This window comes from Vipera berus, assembly GCF_964194415.1.
Source record: "Vipera berus genome assembly, chromosome: 7".
Classification (NCBI taxonomy): Eukaryota; Metazoa; Chordata; class Lepidosauria; order Squamata; family Viperidae; genus Vipera; species Vipera berus.
This window is the reverse complement of record NC_138209.1, coordinates 8,414,327-8,433,792: the sequence shown is the minus strand read 5'-3', so window position 1 is coordinate 8,433,792 and position 19,466 is coordinate 8,414,327. Positions and strand designations below refer to the sequence as shown.

General features: G+C 42.4%; 1 protein-coding gene across 1 annotated transcript in view; it reads left to right on the top strand.

Moving 5' to 3' along the window:
* Positions 1–14,190, top strand: part of CNOT6L (CCR4-NOT transcription complex subunit 6 like) — a 45,152-nt gene extending 30,962 nt beyond the window's left edge. Inside the window, exons 7-14 of the mRNA XM_081333043.1 lie at positions 180–248; positions 3,552–3,709; positions 4,966–5,120; positions 6,055–6,206; positions 8,283–8,510; positions 9,894–10,096; positions 12,008–12,216; positions 13,258–14,190. Of these exons, the coding sequence (XP_081189169.1) occupies positions 180–248; positions 3,552–3,709; positions 4,966–5,120; positions 6,055–6,206; positions 8,283–8,510; positions 9,894–10,096; positions 12,008–12,216; positions 13,258–13,303 (1,220 nt within the window). The 3' untranslated portion in view covers positions 13,304–14,190. The remainder of the gene's footprint in view (positions 1–179; positions 249–3,551; positions 3,710–4,965; positions 5,121–6,054; positions 6,207–8,282; positions 8,511–9,893; positions 10,097–12,007; positions 12,217–13,257) is intronic.
* The last annotated feature ends 5,276 nt before the right edge of the window (positions 14,191–19,466 follow it).

Sequence of the window (19,466 nt, the reverse complement as noted above, 5' to 3'; positions counted from 1 at the left end):
GACCAGGGGTGTCAAACTCATCACGTGACGTGTCAGGATGCATCGTGACTTTTTTCCCATTGCCGGAGCTGGGGTGGGCGCGGTTTTGGCATGACGCATCTGGCCCGTGGGCCAGCAGTTCGACACCCCTGAATTAAGACTGTAACCCTCATTAACATTCAGTCTCTTCCTTCTTTCAGTTCATCCAGAGCAGCTGCCTCCAAGGCCATGGATTACATTAAAAGAGCGAGACCAAATTCTGCCCTCAGGTATTGCTTTGATTGGCAAGGTGTATTCTCTCTGAAGGGGGACGCGGTGGCTCAGTGGGTTAGGACGCTGAGCTTGTCGATCAGAAGGTCGGCAGTTTGGCGGGTCGAATCCTGAGTGCTGCGTAACAGAGTGAGCGCCTGTTACTCGTCCCAGCTTCTGCCAACCTAGCAGTTCGAAAGCACGTAAAAATGCAAGTGGAAAAATAGGGACCACTGCGGTGGGAAGGTAACAGCGTTCTGTGTGCCTTTGGCGTCTAGTCATGCCGGCCACATGACCACGGAGACGTCCTCGGACAAACGCTGGCTCTTCGGCTTTGAATCGGAGATGAGCACCGGCCCCTAGAGTCGGAAACGACTAGCACGCATGTGCAGGGGAACCTTTACCTTTTTTATTCTCTCTGATCCCAATTAACTTGAGGCATCATTGTGTTTACGGAAGGGCCCTTGTGCTTTTTTCTTTTTTTAATGTATCTTAGGTTGCAGAAAGTCACTGAACATCTGAAATAAGAATCAGGGTGTGAAAATAAGAACATTCTCAGACCGCCCTCCATTTAAGCTTTATGTCAAAAGCTAAATAGAGGATTGGTATTGAAACGATGATAGCACCAATCAGGGCGAGCTTGAGCTTAATGGGACGCCAGGAAAGCCAAATGATGCATCTCGAGTTTATGCTGTAGCAGCACAAAAAGCTAAAGGGGAAGGTGGAGAGAAGCGTTCTCCAGAGCAAGCTAAGGTAGTCCTGAGCGAATGACCAATCGTTCAGCAACCGCTTGAAGTTGTAAGGGTGCTGAACAATGGGTACTTACGCCTCAAAGTTACAGCCGTTGCAGCATCTCCACAGTGAAACGTTCGGATGCTTATAAGCCTGCCCACATTTATGATTGCAGTGTGTACTTTGGTTCTCTCCACTTGCCTTTTCTCCCCATCTCTGCCCTTTTGATTGCAATCAATCAATCAATCAATCAATAATAATAAATAATAATACTGCAACCTGGCAATCGAAACTGTGCGATTATGGATGAAACGTGTAACAGTGATACCTATTGTCATCGGGGCACTGGGAACTATGTCCAAAAACTTTGCAAAATACATCAAGAATCTGCAGCTTCCTGCAATAACTCCAGCAAAGCTACAAAAAAAACCTGCGCTACTCGGAACATCTTACATTTGTAAGGAGATACCTGGTTGATACCTAGGATGCTGGCAGCAACCTGTGTCAGCCATTAGTGCCAGTCAATTTGAGTGTTCAGTTGACTGAGTTTCGTGTTTTATGAATAAAAGTCTTATAAATTATAACAAAGACTGGGGCAAAGGCAAGCAAGGGTGGCGCCAATAGTAATAGGCACCTTGGGTGCAATCCCAAAACAACTGGAGCACCACGTGGACACCATCATCGGCACTGACAAATTCGCCATTAGTCAATTGCAAAAGGCGGCCTTACTAGGACTTGCTTCCATCCTGCAACGATATCTGCAATACCATAAAACATCCACATCTGCCTATCCCAGGTCCTTGGTAAGCACTTGATAGGTAGACAAAAATGCCAAATCCAGTCTGAACATCTGGCTGACTGTGCGATGATCAATAATAATAAAATTGGAAGGGACCTTGGAGGTCATCTAGTCCAACCCCCTGCTCAGGCAGGAAACCCTATACCATTTCAGACATCAGACATCTATCTAATGCCCGGTGCTCTGTCACTCTTGATGTCCCCAGCTGATCATTGCCATCTTCCTCCCACTGCTGACCAGATGGCACCCAACATGGCTGTGGACCTGAATGCAGGACAGCGGCTGAGCACAGGATGGCCAAAGAGCAGAGATGAGGATCAGATGGGTGGGTGGGTTTGAAGCAGAAGCAAGCACAGCAGGACAGGAAAAGCATGAGGTCCTTGCCTAACGACCGCAGCCAGGACTACCTAAGCTGACGTCGATAAGTGGTGTCGCATGTTGTTTCCCCCCGACAACTGCATCACTCAGCAATGGAAGTTCCATTCCCACTTAGAGTCGTTAAGCAGCGACTCCCTGCCCGTTGTAACTTGGGGAAGTCTCTATGCATCAGGTTTAATGTCTCTGCTTGGTTTTGTGCATTACACTAAGCTAGTGATGGCGAACCTTTTAGAGACCGAGTGCCCAAACTGCAACCCAAAACCCACTTCTGTATCGTCGAGTGCCGGGTGGGCGTGGCCCATTGGGTGGGTGTGGGTGGGCGTCGCTGCGGTGGTAACGGCAAACTGGGTGGGATTAAAAAGTTCAATCAATTCCAACTTTGCGAGATCTTTTTTTTTCCTACGAGAAGTTAAAATTGATTGATAGATTGAACCTTTTTTTCCCCAACATAGCGGCAGCGACCTAAAGCAAAAGGGTTTTATAAAACCCAGCTAAAGGTCTAGGATGGGGCAACAGCGCATGTGCCCACAGAGAGGTCTCTGAGTGCCGCCTCTGGCACGCGTGCCATAGGTTCGCCACCACGGCACTAAGCAGCCATAATGTGATCTGCTTGATTTATGGCTTATTTAAGAAACCAAAAGTGACATGATGTGTGGCGAGGCTGCTGAAGAGTGCGCAATGGCTGTGCATGAAGAAATTAGAGACTATCTGTTGGCCCCAGGCTATAATGCCCTTAGCAATCAAACTTTGCATCCTAGTACAGCCTTTAATAAATTCTCCAGAAAGCACCGCAATAGAAAAACAAAAGAGGATTTGCCATGCTTAAATAAATTTGCATTTTATTGTTTATTTCCCCTTTATTTATTTTTATAAATAAGTCAGGCTAACATACCTAATGGGCCTTTCTCCTTTTTATTTTCCCCACAACCACCACCCTGTGTGCTGAGTTGGGCTGACCGAGAGTATGACTGGCTAAAATTAACTCAGCTGGCTTTCATGCCTAAGGTGGGACTGGAACTCGCCATATGCTGGTTTCTAGCCTGGCGCCTTCACCACCACACCAGCTTTCCGGCCCAGGCTGAGAGTTTTTAATTGGGGTTTTATATTTTTCAGGGATCAAATTTAATTATTTTTAACTGTTTTTAACTTTTGTGTTGTATTGACGTTTTTAAATACTTTGTAAACCGCCCTGAGTCCTACGGGAAAAGGGCGGTATATAAATTCAATAAACTTAAATGTGTTTTTATTTTAAAGAATTTTGTACTCTTGCTTTCTTTGAAAATTGGCAGCTCCCTGCCACTTGGTTGATGTTATCCGCAGTGCTGAGTAAGATGGGCCTTCTGTCAAAAAAAATAATAATCCTTCACACGTCATTGTTCATCGTTGTTCTCATTGTTGGCTTTTTTTTCTCCAGCTTCGTTTACTGTCATGTGCTACAACGTACTGTGTGATAAATACGCTACCCGACAGCTCTATGGCTACTGTCCCTCCTGGGCGCTAAACTGGGAATATAGAAAAAAGGGAATCATGGAAGAAATTGTGAACTGGGATGCAGATATCATTAGTCTTCAGGTAATTATAATTAAATTAAGTCTATTTTAATAATAGGGTCTGACAGTGCTTTTTTTGTAAAAGAAAAAGGTGCCGGAACTCACACATGTCATACAACCCGCCTTGCCTACCCTACAAGGTTCCATCCCAAAAAGGTGCCGGAACTCCGTTCTGAGCGTTCTATGAGAAAAAAAAGCCCTGGGGTCTGACTCGGGGAACAACTTAAGAGCTGTTTACAAATACAAAATTGTTTTACAAAATGATTTCTTGGAGGAAAGGTATCTCGCCCCAAGGTATCTCAGTTATTTTTTAAAGGGCTAACTTTAACTGTTAAGTCCGTAACGGTCCTGGTCTCTCCCCACACCTAACGCAGGAAAGAAACACTCAGGAAGCCGAGAAACAGGAACAAAGTTTTAACAGAAGCTGAAAAAGCGAACAAAGTTTTATTTATTTATTTTTTATTTTAATTCCATTTATATCCCGCCCTTCTCCGAAGACTCAGGGCGGCTTACAAGCTTAGCAGTAGCCTTCATTCTATGTATATGCCTGCTTATTAGGGCTTTCACACACCCCCCTAAGCGGCATTATTACAAAGTCAGCTTATTGCCCCCAACAGTCTGGGTCCTCATTTTACCTACCTGGGAAGGATGGAAGGCTGAGTCAACCTTGAGCCTGGTGGGACTCGAACCTGCACTAATTGCAGGCAGCTGGTGTTACTTAAGGAGGCATTAGCCCACTGCTCCACCAAGTTAGCACTGGGAATGGTTTGCTCCCAGTGCTCTAAATATCCTACCCCTGCAGCTCCACCCAGCTCCACCCTCCCCTTCCCAACAAGCCAGCATCCTGGTGGTTGGGTATAAATCCCTCCCCCCTCCCTAGATACAGCTTTTGTCTGCCCCCTGCTGTCCACGCAATGTTCCGCCCTACCTGGCTGAGGAATTCTGGGAGTTGAAGCCCACAGGTCATAAAAGGGCCAAGTTGGAAGACCCCCGTGTTACAGGTAATCCTCAACTACAGAGGGAAGCAGAACTTAACTGACCCCTGACCAGACTTGATTTTATGGCTGTTTTTATCATGCATCCATTAAGTGAATCCGCCTTGAAAGGTTCCTTGCTTTCTTGCTGTGAGTGACACGAGGGAGTCCTTCTGGATCCTCTGCGCTCCCAACATAGGGCTTTGGGAAACAAATAGAAGCCAACGTCGCTGTTGTTTTTTTGTGGTTTTTTTTGCAATGCTTTTCTCTTGCGCACCAGTAACCATGTCGCGTTCACTTCCAGGAAGTGGAAACCGAGCAATACTTCACCCTCTTTCTGCCAGCGTTAAAAGAGCGTGGATACGACGGATTTTTTTCTCCAAAGTCACGTGCCAAAATCATGTCTGAGCAGGAGCGAAAACATGTGGACGGTTGTGCAATATTCTTCAAGACAGAAAAGTAAGCGACCCCCCCCCCCTCCGTCTTGGGGCTCAAGTGGGCAGACCGCCCTGTTTGTTCCCAAATCAGCATCTGTTCTAGCCATGCGTGGCAGCCGCAGTGGGAAAACAGAAGAGGATTTGGTTTGTTGTTAGGTTTGCTGTTACAGAAATGGCTGGTATAATAACAACAACAGCAACTTTATTGTCACTTTGAATGTACACCAATCTGCATATATCAAAATGAAATTTTGTTGCATACAGCTCTCAAAGGCTCACCGCCTCCGATATACACTCCTTGTTCGTGGCCAGCTCAAGTTTCAGATCGTCCATTTTAGTCTCTAGGGAGCGAACGATGGCAAACAGGAGAGATGGAAATGGGCCTCCATGTGGATTAGCCCTCAAATTTGCTTGTATTCCTGCACGAAAACCTCGCCTCCTTTCCTTTTTCTGATCCCGACTCTTCCACCTTTTCCTTAAAGAGGCCTTGCTTCTTTTCGCCCCTGGAGCACGCTGCCACCAACTCCTCCAAAGGCCTCTCTCTCTTCCTCTGGGCCTGCCGACAGCGTCATCCAGTTCCTTCACTCCATAAGCTCCAGGACCTCTCGTCCTCTGCCTCCTTTGGAAACAGCCCTGTATATAATATAATAATATAATATAATAATATAATATAATATAATATAATATAATAATATAATATAATATAATATAATATAATATAATATAATATAATATAATATAATATAATATAATATAATATAATATAATATATATAATATTATTATTATAATTATAATATAAAAGTACAAAGTTGAGGTTGTATATTATTACCTTATTCTACTGCACCAAAAAAGAGTCAAGTCAGTGCTTTTCCCTACAAAGAACCGTCCTTAATAGAGTTGTTTCTTTCTCTTCTTAATTGGTGATTTATGTGTGGATGTTGGTTTTGGTTCCAGGTTCACACTGGTGCAGAAGCACACAGTCGAGTTCAACCAAGTGGCGATGGCCAACTCAGAAGGGTCCGAAGCGATGCTGAATCGAGTTATGACAAAGGACAACATCGGAGTTGCAGTTCTGTTAGAGGTGCACAAGGAACTGTTTGGGGCAGGTTGGTGTTTTTTGAGTTTTCATCCCCCAAATGAGGACGGTTGCAGGCTGGGTTTTATTTGTTCTATTTATAGCTTAGCTTTTCTCCAAGAGTTTTGAGTTGGCTTCATGTGGGTCTCCATTCCTCCCCCTCCTCCCCCACCATCCCTGACATCACTAGAACAGCAAACCTGTGAATTGGTTGGACTGGGAGTGACTGGCTTAAATCAGGGGTCTCCAACCCCCTGGTCCATGGACCAGTACCGGGCCGCAGCATGCCAGTAACCGGGCTGCACAAACAAGCAAAGCCCCATTCGCGGTAGGCAGGCAGCACACAAAACCACGCCCTCTCCGGTACACGGAAAAACCTCTCTCCACGGAACCGGTCCCTGGTGCCCCATAGGTTGGGAACCTCTGGTCTAAAGTCATTCTAGGCTTTCTACGTCTTAAGGCTAGTCCAGAATCTGGAAATTACACAACCAGCTTTGCAATTTTGGAGACGGGGCGGGGGGGGGGGTTTGCTGGACCTGTGAGTCAGTCTTAACCCATGGTGACTGCCTGGACAGGTTCCTGCAGTTTCCATTGCAAGATTTTAGAAGCGTGTTTTGCGGTTGCCGCCTCCTCCTAGGGCTGAGAGAGAGGGACCGATAACTTCACAGCTAAGGGAGGACTGGGCATCGTGGTCTCTTGTTTTCTAACCTGGTGCCTTAAGTACTACACCAGACTGGCTCGCTTTTTGTAGCAACAGCACTACTTCGCTTCAGTGAAGGTGACAAAGCGTGAGATTGACTTTACACAGGGCTTTGCTAAGGCAGCTTCCGGAGAAGGAGATCTGCTCATCACAACCGGGAAGGAAAAAATCATTATCCGTCCGCATCTTTTCAGAATTCTTTGAGTGGGTTAAATAAGGCCTGGAAGAAGAGGGGTGGTATCTCCTGTGACATGAATGACAGGAGAATTCCGATGGGGAATCAGTTTGGTATTTACCTTCTTGATAATCTAGGTGGGCCCATGATTATGGTTAATTGGAGTCATAGGGCAGGCAATGCAGGGGAGAAATAGAGCAGGACTTGGCAACCTTTTGCACCGGATTCAAAGTCTACCCTACAGTCACAGTCCAGATAGCATAAACTCCACGAAAACGGTTTTAAACAAATATTTATTATCCAGGAATTCTAAGCAGAGACTTACTTGCAGTAGATACATCTGGTCAATATCATATCTGTCCATTCTCGCAGAGTAAAAAGGAATAATTTCCCCTTCTCAGGTAGGCATGGTTACGGATGCCAATCGATGCGTGCATGATGCTTGATAAAACAAAGGCTTTTACAACTTTGGCATGTAGGCAGGATATCCTGTAATAAACCTTGAAGCTCCTCCCACTGACTAGATAAAGATAGAGGACTGACTAACAACTAGACTACATTTCCCAGAGGCCATCTCTTAAGGAAACAGCGTTTAACCCTTTAAATGCTAAATGTTCTAACATACAGTCCTTTTAAGGATACAGCTTTTAACCCTTTAAGTGCTAAATGCTCTAACACAGTTCTTAATTCCTAAGCTAGCTATATAATGGACCTGGTCTCATTCTCACCAGCACTAGGCAAAGGACTAGTTGCTCTGCTCATGCCAAGACACCTGTTGAATCTGTTGCTAAAATGGCCACTGAGAGGGGCAGGTGAGCTATCACAAAATGGATGGCCCCTCTCTGCTTCAGGCCAGGTGGATACATTTCTTTTGGGGACCCGATGATGTTGGGTGGTGGGCTACATCCAACTCAGGTCCTACACCTGCAGAGCACCAAGTGGGGAAAGCAGGTCCAGTTGACGCCTCTGTGCATTGCATCGTCTTTGTAACCAGGTTGCGTTCATGGAGGTGGGTGTGTGGTGTCAAAATAGGCAGCAGGGGAGAAATAACGTTATGTTACAAACTCCTTCCCATTTGTAAGGGCCTCATCCCATCCCTTCACTGGCTGGGAAGGCAACGCTCACTGCAAATCTGGCATCCCTAAAGGTTACGACACCCAAAAGATGTCCAAATGCAATTCCATGTCTCAGGATGAATTGGTTTAATTTTGTCAACGATGCCTTGATCCTAGGTATGAAGCCACTTCACACAGTGGACAGCCAGCTGCTTATAATAGCAAATGCCCATATGCATTGGGACCCTGAATATTCGGATGTAAAGCTTGTCCAGACGATGATGTTTGTCTCCGAACTCAAAAATATTCTTGAGAAAGCCTCTGATCGGCCTAGAAGCCCAACAGCAGACACAAATTCCATTCCTCTGGTGCTGTGTGCAGATCTCAATTCACTGCCTGATTCAGGTATTTGGCACCAGCTGATTTTGACTTGGGAGTTTGACCCATGTCTTTTTATTTGTTAAGAATAATTTTAATCTTTGTGCAAAACTTAAAATATCGTTAGAAGGACTACTTTCAGTGTTCAAGACAGTATGTTTAATTATGATCGTTTTTTAATTACTTGAGTGAGAGGGAATTAGAAGATCAGATATATTATACGTCTACTCTGTTTTTTCCTGCTAGAAGCTGTTCTTTAGGTAATAAAGAACAGAACAGATCAATAATGGCATCTACTTTCCTTTACTTATCTCAAGAGTTTTTACAAAGGTGTTCCTACCTGATTAAAGTTGATTAAATTTGAAAAAAGGGGTTTTATTAGTGAATGCAGTTATTTTGAATAGAAGAAATGAATTTAAGCATTGGTTTTGAGATTAAAATTAATATCTAGAGAATATCTGATAACAAATTATTAAGGTTGTTATGATATTTTTATTAAGAAAATGCTTAGAATAGGGAAAGGCATTTCTGCCAAAATAATTGTAGAATGATTGCATGATTATTAGCCACTCTGGCTTTTGCCGAAGTAGAAAAATGAGGTTTAAATTGAATAAATAATAAAAAAAGTAATTGGAAAAAGGCAGCCTATAACTGAACCAGGTCAGCTGTGGAGAAAATGTTGGTACAAGTTATTTTTAGCCATAAACCAGAATGCGTTAGGACATTAAGCAACTTTCTAATTCCAGTGCGGTAAACCCAGTTAGTGGGTCTTCAATAACAATTGTGGCTGTAACTATTGAATAATACTTTTTTTCGTATACATTTTTATTAATTTTTTATAGTCACAAATGCTTAGTATTTTATCAGCAACATATTGTCTGGTTCCAACATTTAATTTACTAAAACGTGTTAAATTCCTTTCTCTCTACCTTGTTTTTCTAGCCATTGATAAAAGGTATCCCGTGTTCTAAAGTATACTGAATCTTCTTTCTCTTTTATTTTCAATGTCAGTCTATCCATTTCTGCACAATCTAAAATAGTTTCCTGCAATTATGTCTAACAAAAATAATTCTGGCTTAAAATCTATATTTTTTTTTAGTAATTTTCTCTAACCATATGTGAATTCTTGACCAAAATCTTTTGGCTTTGAGGTATGTCTACCAAAGTGGTAGTAAGTGCCTGTTTTTTGTCTACATTTCCAACAATTTTTAGACATGTTTTTAAACATTTTTGCTAACGTCACCGGTGTTAGGTGCCATCTGTAAAACATTTTGTATAGATTTTCTTTGGTTTTTGTAAATATTCATAACTGTCTTAACAAAAAAGTTGTTCTCTTGCTATTGCGCAATAAATGTTGAAGAGTTGAGTTATGGTGAATTCAGTCTTTCAACTGTTGGTTATTCAAACCAGGTGTTGTGGAATACTTAAGCAATGGAATAGTGGCCGACAACCACAAAGACTTCAAGGAGCTGCGTTATAATGAGTGTCTCATGAACTTCAGTGGCAGTGGAAAGAATGGGGCTTCTGAAGGAAGAATCACCCATGCTTTCCAACTCAAGAGCGCCTATGAAAACAACTTGATGCCTTATACTAATTACACTTTTGATTTCAAGGTAAGTACAGTTTGATAAAACATAGTCCCCAGAGAACTCTAAAAACTGCACCATTCATGGTGGTTTGTGAACTCCCATGTGGAAAAAGGATAACTATCCATAAATCTGTAGAGGTAGTCCCCATTTGCCATGATATTTAAAAGGAGATGCAAATTCTGGATTGGAACCTTCAGTCTGATGTTTTGTAAGTTAGTGCTGTACACCGGAATTCACCCATTTTAACAGTTCATTATTGCAAGTTCTCTTTTCATGTTAAGCTCATAATGAGTAGAGCTGGGCTTCTAAATTTCTAGTGCCCAAACGCTGATTAGCTTACAGCAGGGTTCTTCAAATGTGGTAACTTTAAGACTTGTGGACTTCAACTTCCAGAATTCCTCAGCCAGCCCTGGCTGGCTGAGGAATTCTGGGAGTTGAAGTCCACAAGTCTTAAAGTTGCCATGTTTGAAGACCCCTGGCTTACAGGATTCTGATTAGCTTACAGTCTAACTGAGGGATCTCCAAACTTGGCAACTTTAAGACTTGTCTACTTCAACTCCCAAAATTCCCCACCAGCATGATTGGCTGAGGAATTCTGGGAGTTGAAGTCCACAAGTCTTAAAGTTGCCATGTTTGAAGACCCCTGGCTTACAGGATTCTGATTAGCTTACAGTCTAACTGAGGGATCTCCAAACTTGGCAACTTTAAGACTTGTCTACTTCAACTCCCAAAATTCCCCACCAGCATGATTGGCTGAGGAATTCTGGGAGTTGAAGTCCACAAGTCTTAAAATTGCCAAGTTTGAAGACCCCTGGTCTAATTTAACTGGAGGAGTCCTCCGCATGTTTCTTTGCTTAATGAACGGTTGCTTAACAACCATTCAAAAATAACAACAGATCTACCCAGAGCTACTTAAAACGAGGTTCCAGAATTCCAATGGCCGTACAAACACACCGTGGTCATGTTTTGATCACGTTTTGGGTGCTTGGCAACCGGCTTGCATTGACAAACTATTTGCAGCCCCTGGAAAACATATGACTGATTTTGTGTGTGTGTGTGTTTTCTGCCAGTTTCCAACATCTACTTCCAGTTTCTAACAAAAATGCTCACTGAAGAAAACAGGTTCACTTAACAACTGTTGCGAAAAAGGTCATAGCATTGGGTACGTTCACATGGTGACCCACTTAGCCGCCATGACATAGAACCGTAATTCCGAGCTCAGTTACAATCCTAAATTGAGGAGTAATTGTGCAGACGTCAATGTGACCTTTGTGTTTCATGCCTGTACCAACAAAGCATCCTCCTTTTGCCCCTGGAAATGAAATCAAGCCAGAGGAGGCTTTGTATCCCTCCCTGATCAGTTGATCAAAGGGCAGATTTTCAATTTGAAACCACCCATTTTACATGCCTAAATATTTAAGGGCGAAAAAAGAACATTTCTTCCTTTTTTTTTAAAGGGGAACATAACCTAATCCGTGGTGGCGAACCTATGGCACGCGTGCCACAGATGGCACGCAGAGGCCTCTCTGTGGGCACGCGCACCATCGCCCCAGTCCTAGGCCTTCAGCTGGGTTTTATAAAACCTTTTCGCTTTGGGCTTCTGCCGCCATGTGCAAAAAAAAAAGGTTCAATCAATCAATTTCTCGTGGGAAAAAAAAGATCTCGCAAATTTGGAATTGAATTGATTGAACTTTTTAGTCCCACCCAGTCTGCCATTACCACTGCAGCCATGCCCCCCCCCAGCGGGCCACGCCCCCCCCCCCCCCGGCACCCAACGATACATAAGTGGGTTTTGAGTTGTAGTTTGGGCACTCGGTCTCTAAAAGGTTCGCCATCACTGACCTAAATCTATTAACAGCTTTGTGTTTTCTGTCTGTATTTATACTTCTCTCTCTCTCTCTCTCCCCCCCCCCCTTTCTCTCTCTCCTCCTCTAGGGTGTAATTGACTATATTTTTTATTCCAACACTCACATGAATGTGCTTGGTGTCCTGGGGCCTTTGGATCCTCACTGGCTGGTTGAGAACAACATCACGGGGTGCCCCCACCCTCACATCCCTTCTGACCACTTCTCACTGTTGACTCAGCTTGAGCTGCACCCTCCATTCCTGCCTCCGGTCAACGGCATCCATTTGCCAAACAGGAGGTAGTGCTACTCTGTTTGGAGAGCAGGGACCTGTTCATTTGTTTATGGACTTGTACAGTTGTAAATCAAAGTCTGTAGGAGTGAAGTATGGCCAACCTTTTAATAGCTGCTGCTTCATGCTCCTTTCCGTTTCCTGCGTTTGACAGTACAATTTTGCACAATTTTCGGTGCATATTGGTACCACTTGGCACTAGGGCTGGAACCAAAGTTGTTGTTTGTTCCCTTTTTCAGGTTTTTTTTTTTCCGGTGGGGGGGGGCGGCGGTTGTTTTGAAGGTACAGACACAGAGTGCATACAGAGAAAAGGCGGCAAGCTTTACATGTTTTTAACAGAAAGCCGCCTTAATCAACGGTCAAACCAGAAAGGAGGGGTTTGCTTACATGTATACATCCATAGCTAAAGGTCTTGTATTTTTTCCCCATTTTTTTTTTCAGTCACAGCCAGATGAATCCTTCCCCCTGCTCCCAAATCACTCATTTTTTAAAAAAAATAAAAAAAAATCCCTCTGCACTAGATTAGATAACGTGCATGGCCCCTGTAGCTCAGTGTTTCTCAAGCTTGGGATTTTTAAGATGTGTGGACTTCAACTCCCAGAATTCTCCAGCCAGCTTTCAATGCTGGGAGTTGAAGCCCACGCGTCTTAGAAATTCCCAAGGTTGAGAAGGCATTGCTGTAGGGAATTGTAGATCATTGGAAATAGCACTTAACTGTTTTCAGTGTTGATTCGGAGTGCGAATTTGTTCACCTCATTTGAACTAACAAGGTTGCGAGACGTTAGCCGTCCTGCCATTAACAAAAAAAAACCACAAAAAATGTGGCTCTGTGCAGGAGAGCGCTTTTTCGTAAACATCTGGTTGCATCTGGCACTAAGTCCCCAGGTGCACCACCTCCATTTCCGAACTATAAAAGGTTTGCATGCTCTGGTTTGAAATTCACTTGAGTCGCCTCCGTTGCACAAAGGGGCAAGGATGAGTCTGAACTTCTGGCTTGAAGCCGTGTTGTCTACCAGAAGAGTAAGATAGCATCTGTCTTTTACTTGAAGGAAACCCCAAATTGCAAACTGGATCACTTCAGAGAAACACAGGTAGCAGGACAGGTGACCAGGAGGAGAAAAACAAGAATTGAGGACATCCCAGTTAAATGCTGACCTGCTACATTTAAAATCAGCCACGAGAATTCTCCTGCTAGTAGATCCTCCACCGTGTACAAAGAGATTCCAACCAAAACACAACCCTTCTTTTTATCTCTTGTAAATTATAAATGCCTTCCGTGTCCCTTTTAAAGTATTTGGTTAAGAAAGGTTAATAAAACTAAAAAAATGGGAGATAGATGTTTAGTTTCAGCCTCTTTCAGGCAAAAGAAGCAATTTTTTTCCCTCGGCGCAATTTTTTTTTTATTTCAACACGAAAGTGAGAATAATATTAACCTAACCATTCCCTCAGCATTTTCCTCCCCCCCCTTTTTTTCCCGAACCCTAGTCGCCAAATAGCCATGTCATGCTTTTAATTCTTTTTTTGTTGTTGTTTCCTTTATTTTTTTCCTGTCAAGTTGGGTTTGTTGGTTTTTTTGTTTTTTTAAAAAAGGGAACCCGATTATTTGTTCCCAGCTGTTAATTTTCTTTCTTTACGAAATCTTAAGCATCCTCGCGTGCACGTGTGCTTTGGTGGCCATTTTAAAAACTTTCTTTCTTCTGGAGGGTGGAAAAAATATTCTTTTAATGTCATCTCTTTAAGAGGAAGAGATGAGGCTGTTATCCACTCGGGGCAACTGCTATTATTGTGATGGGCTTGTGCAGAATATTATGCCTCGTCTTTTCCAGTACAGAGAAAGGGACCTGAGCAAGCAGAGTGGTGGCTGCATGGACTTGGAAGATGCTACATCTTTTCATCTGGCCTATTTTGATCCCTTGCACCTGTCGCCGCTGCCCAGCCAAAATCAGCGAAAGAAAAACACTCAGCAATAAGGCAACCTTGGCTCTTTTATGACTCGTGGACTTCCAACTCCCAGAATTCCTGAGCCAGCTTGTCTGGCTCAGGAATTCTGGGAGTTGAAGTCCACGAGTCATAAAAGAGCCAAGGTTGCTTACCCCTGCCTTAGTGGATAGAGTCACAATTAAAACCTTTCAACAGCAGCAACAAAGGCAAATTATTTTTTTTATGTTTTGGGTATTTCTGCTTGCTGCTATACGAGATTCCTTGAGCTTATATTTTAAACTTTTCATGCACTTTACTATTTCTAATCTGGAAAAAAAATGTGATATTTTTTAATAAATGAGGTTTCCATTATGTGAATGAAAATTTTTAAAGGAGCTATATTTGTCTCATGAATACGCTTTAAACAAAAAACAAAAAAAGGAAAATAAAAAGAGTCAAGTAGTTAATTTTAAACCCCAAGGAACGGTAGCCTCCCCCCCCCTCCTTTCTGTTCGGCTCACTGTCTGAAATAACAAAGGGAAAATCGAATTGGGCTCCGGATTGTTCCCTCCTGCTTGTGGAGGTGGAGCGGAATGAATTACTGAAGAATGCAATCCACTTTCCAAAGGAATTTGTCTTCATCAATTGGAACTCGCCGCATTATGTAGAAGAAAAGAAATATTAAGCAGAGCAATATTCCTTTATAGGCCCAATTACCCTGTGGCTTGCTTGGTGAGCTGTTCTTGCAAGTCGGTGCAGCTAATACGCTTTCAGGCTGCTCCCTCTGTGGTTTGTTTTAACGCGGTACGTGAACCAGGAATTCTGCTGGGGTTTTTTTGTGTTTCTTTTTGTGGCTGGTTCCCGAAGAAACAAGCTAGAGTTTCAGATTCACACAGTGTGTTAAAACAAATCCCCAGCGGTGTAGGCCAGTTCATTTATTTGCAGTTAGTTCAGCCTTGTTGAAGCTAAGCAACGCTGGTGTAAGCAAACTCAGAACGACAGTTCCACTTCAGATCTCTTCCTGTAATCTGGAGCAGGACTTTGATAGATCCATCTGGCCTTTCAATGTGCTTTTTTTCCCCTCTTTTTTTTAACAGATCACTGCCTCCTCTTCCCCCCCCCTCCCCCACGTACACACAGTTGGCTCCCTTTGGTGGTGGGGAAGGCATCTCACACACTGCATACAGAGCTGACATTTGCAGCTCTGTTTTAACCTCATTTCCCACCCAAAGGCTAAAATCAAATTACGAAGCACGAGAAGGTTTCTCTCGTTTTAGAGATCACATCGGTGCAGGTATTTTCTCTTACATACCTCAAAAAAAAGGGGGGGTGTCTCTCTATATATGGATCTTTGGTCATTCGGGTTTTTTCCCCGCGTAGACTTGAAGGTGTAGGAGCAACGTTTCGACGGAATCCCATCCGTCATCCTCAGGCTGGTGGCTTCAGCTTCCGCTGAAGCCACCAGCCTGAGGATGACGGATGGGATTCCGTCGAAACGTTGCTCCTACACCTTCAAGTCTACGCGGGGAAAAAACCCGAATGACCAAAGATCCACATACAAAGCCAATTACGATACAGTACTGGGAAGTCAACTAGCATGACAAAACTTAAATTTTGTGGGCATTAACCCTTTTGGTTTTGGTTTTTGTAAGGGCATAACCTTTGGAGAATTGGTCTTTGCCCCAGCCCTCGATGCAGTGAACACAAGAGTCCCAACTTCTGTTTGCTTCCCTAGGGCTGGAAAAAGAGAGTTCCCAGTCGGATTGTGTTCCTGAGTCATCTACTGTATCATTTTGGAGGCTTTTTTCCCCCCTCCTTTTTTTTTACTTTTCTTTTGTGCTCTGGAGGTATGCACTAACAATTTTCCTCCTTCTCATACGTGCATGTTAACTAGCAGAGTGAGCAATAGTTCCCACCATACTTCACTCCCAACTATTTTTTGGAGATGTTTGTATAAAATGGAGTTTAAAAAAAAAATCACCTGTGATTGTATATGAATTGCAAAAGGAGCCGGTTTATTAAATAATACAAAAAACACGACATGTTTTGTAATGTTGTTGGGAGGATAAAAAGCAGGGGACAGGAAAAAAACAACAAAAAACAACCTGGGAACATTTGTATACCTCTTAAATTCCTTTTGGGGTTTGGTTTTAGTTTAGGTAGAAGGGAAGAGCTCTGCAGTTTTCTTTGTGGCTTTTAAGAAATTGCACAAGGCTTTTGGTTTTCGTATTTTTCAAAGCAATCGTTGCGTTAGTCTCAGTCCAGGAAAACACGAGGAGGATCGTCTTGTTTCCCAAGCAGAACCAAATGCAGCTTTGGGGACAGCTGATGGGGAAGCGCATCATAAGTCGGGGTGCCAAGGCATTGCTATTTAACACATACAAAAGAGCTTTTGTCGCATGTGAATAAAAAGGATCATCAAATTGAGGCTGCTGATGTTGTATCTGAGCCCATACTTTTCTTTCTAAAATAAGGATTGCAAAAGTATTGGATTACATTTATGACTGTGAGGCAACCGTAAATGGTGCTGTCGGGACGTTGAAATGTATTGTTGGATTTGCAATACAATGCTTCTGGACCCTCAGTTGCCAGGATGATTGGATATAAGCTAATTTAAACATAGAGCGTTACTGACTTTATTTGTAACCCTCAGTTCATTCAGAAGTTCTGGTTCAGCACGGTCGTATCAAAGAATGGTTCTGTATGTGAACATTTGGAATAGTTACGGAAATGACAGATTATAGCTGATGTACACTTCTCTCAGGTGCCATTGCTTCTGTGAAAACCACACTGAGGCTCCCCAGTTGTGCCCAGATGTTGCACTAGGCGTTCCTTTCATGAACATCAAGCCACCCTTGACCTAGGATCCTTTGCAAGCAAACAAAATCCATATCTGCTAAGTGTTGACATAATATATCTTTAGTAGAAAGCTAGATTGGTCAAAATTAATATGGGGCAGAGTCAGCTCCAAGTGGGGTTTATAGCATCACAGAGCAGTTCTAATGCCCTCCTTTGCAACATTTCCTTCAGAGGTATTGGAGGTACTAGCTGAGGATTATGGGCTTTGAAGGGCTACTCCAAATGGGCACCTGGGCATTTGCAATGAGAATGAATCATGAAAACTTTACCGTTCGTAATAATGGAGCATTTCTAGTCTAGAAGCCTGTTCTCTTTTTTTTTCTTTTTCCTTTTCTGTCTTTGCTCTTAGTTCTTAATAAAGAACAGGATTCATCTCAGTAATAGTCATATTGTCTGGAAATAAGCCATTTATTCTCTCCCCTATGTTTATTAGAATAAATTCTTTGCAGCTCATTGTTACCCCAAGCCATCTAGCCACCTCTTAAAGCTTTCAGAAAGCGACTTAATGGATTGGATCCAAATTTAATTAGAATGGACCCATCAAAATCTATGCCTCTTGAGAGTCTTACTGGTTTCGTTGGATGTGCTCTTAAGGATGACCAAATCTGGATGCAAACCATTGCTTCAATGGCATAATCAAGAGGATAGTGGTCATTATTAGGGGGGAAAGTCACTTTACTTTCCATTTTGAGTGATTTGTAAGCTCTCAGAGAGTTTGCAAAGGTTTATACGTCTCCCATCTTTTTTTTAACTGCCCTTTCACTATAGTTAATCAGAAAGAGAATAATTGCATTAATCAAATGGCTAGTTTAAACTCCTGCCCAGTTCAAAAGTACAAAAAAAACCCAAACTTGGAGGGCTTCTGTGCTTATTCAGTTGTTTTCCTCCCAAATATATTGAAAATTGTCATCTATAGAAAAAGCTAGTCACTTAAAAAAAAGAGCCATTGTCTTAATTGCTCATCCAAGATCAGCTTTCTCCTGAGAAAAATAGGTAATTTCAGCTTTTTACTTGGTATTTTTTGTCCTTTGATGAACAAGAAACAGAGAATGTCCTTCTTCAGTCCATTATAGTGCTAGGTCCCTGTGGACTAAATGCAGCCCACCCTTGGTCTCTTTGTCTGGACAAAAAGTTCAGATCTATTTTTAATATACTCTCTCATTATTATTTCCATCTACGAGCCACAAGGGCCAGGAAATTGAGGTGCTTAACAGAAGCATTTTACTGCCATTTTCCTTACAACGTCAAAAACAAAATCCTCTTTGAGAAGTCAATTTAATGTAGTTTTAAATCTGAGGACATCATACCCTGATGGGTTCCTACTATTCCTGTGTTGGTAAAAAAAAAAAGATTCGGTTGCTAGGTACAATCTTTAACACGATGATGAATATATACATATTTTAATTTTATTAATGCAAACATTTTATAATTCTGTTCTAATAAAATAGTAATTATATTGATGTAAAAATAATTTACAGTAATTCCGTTAACGTTGAAGACAAATCTTGAGATTTACACCCAAAAAAAAAATATGGCAGAAATGTAGACATCTACAATGGATGAATTTTTACTGAGGTGTTAAATGCAACATCCTGAGGACTAAGAAAGAATTTAGATTTCCTAAATATGAAACAACTTATGACAGCCCAACTACACACAACCGCACTATTGGGCAATTCATGAATAATTAAACATTACCTGAACATTTGTCTGAAATGGTATAGGGTTTCCTGCCTGAGCAGTGGGTTGGACTAGATGACCTCCAAGGTCCCTTCCAACTTTTATTATTTTTACCTTTAAGGTTCCCAATCTTAATCTTGGGGATAGGGTTTGAATCTTAAAGGACAAAGCCTGCTAGCGCTGATCACGATACAAAATTAGCAGAATAATAAGTACACATAGTCCTTGACTTACGACCGCAATTGAGCCCCAAATTTCTGTTGCTGAGGCATTTGTCGTGAGGTTTGCCCCATTTTACGACCTTCCTTGCCACAGTGCTTAAGTGAATCATTGCAGTTAAGATAGTAACACAGTTGTTAAGTGACTCTGGCTTCTGTTGATTGTCAGAAGGTGGCACAAAGTGATCACATGAACCCAGGACACTGCAACCGTCATAAATAATGAGTCAGTTGCCAAGCATCCAAATTTTGATCACATGACCATGGGGATGCTACAATGGTCATATGTGTGAAAAATGGTCATGTCACTTTTTTCAGTGCCGTTGTAACTTTGAACGGTCACTAAAAAAACTGTTGTAAGTCAAGGCCTACCTGTAATAATAATAACACTACAATAATGGAAGACAAAGCAAAGCAGTGACTTGGCATGTTGAAAATCAATGCGTCTCTTATATAACATCTTTATTTACAAAAAAACACTGCTACATAAAGGCAAATATGCGTGTCCCAGAATAGTGTTGCAAGATTGAATCTGGGACTAGAGGTTTACTCTTTTGAGCTTTCGGAAGTTTCCTTAGGGA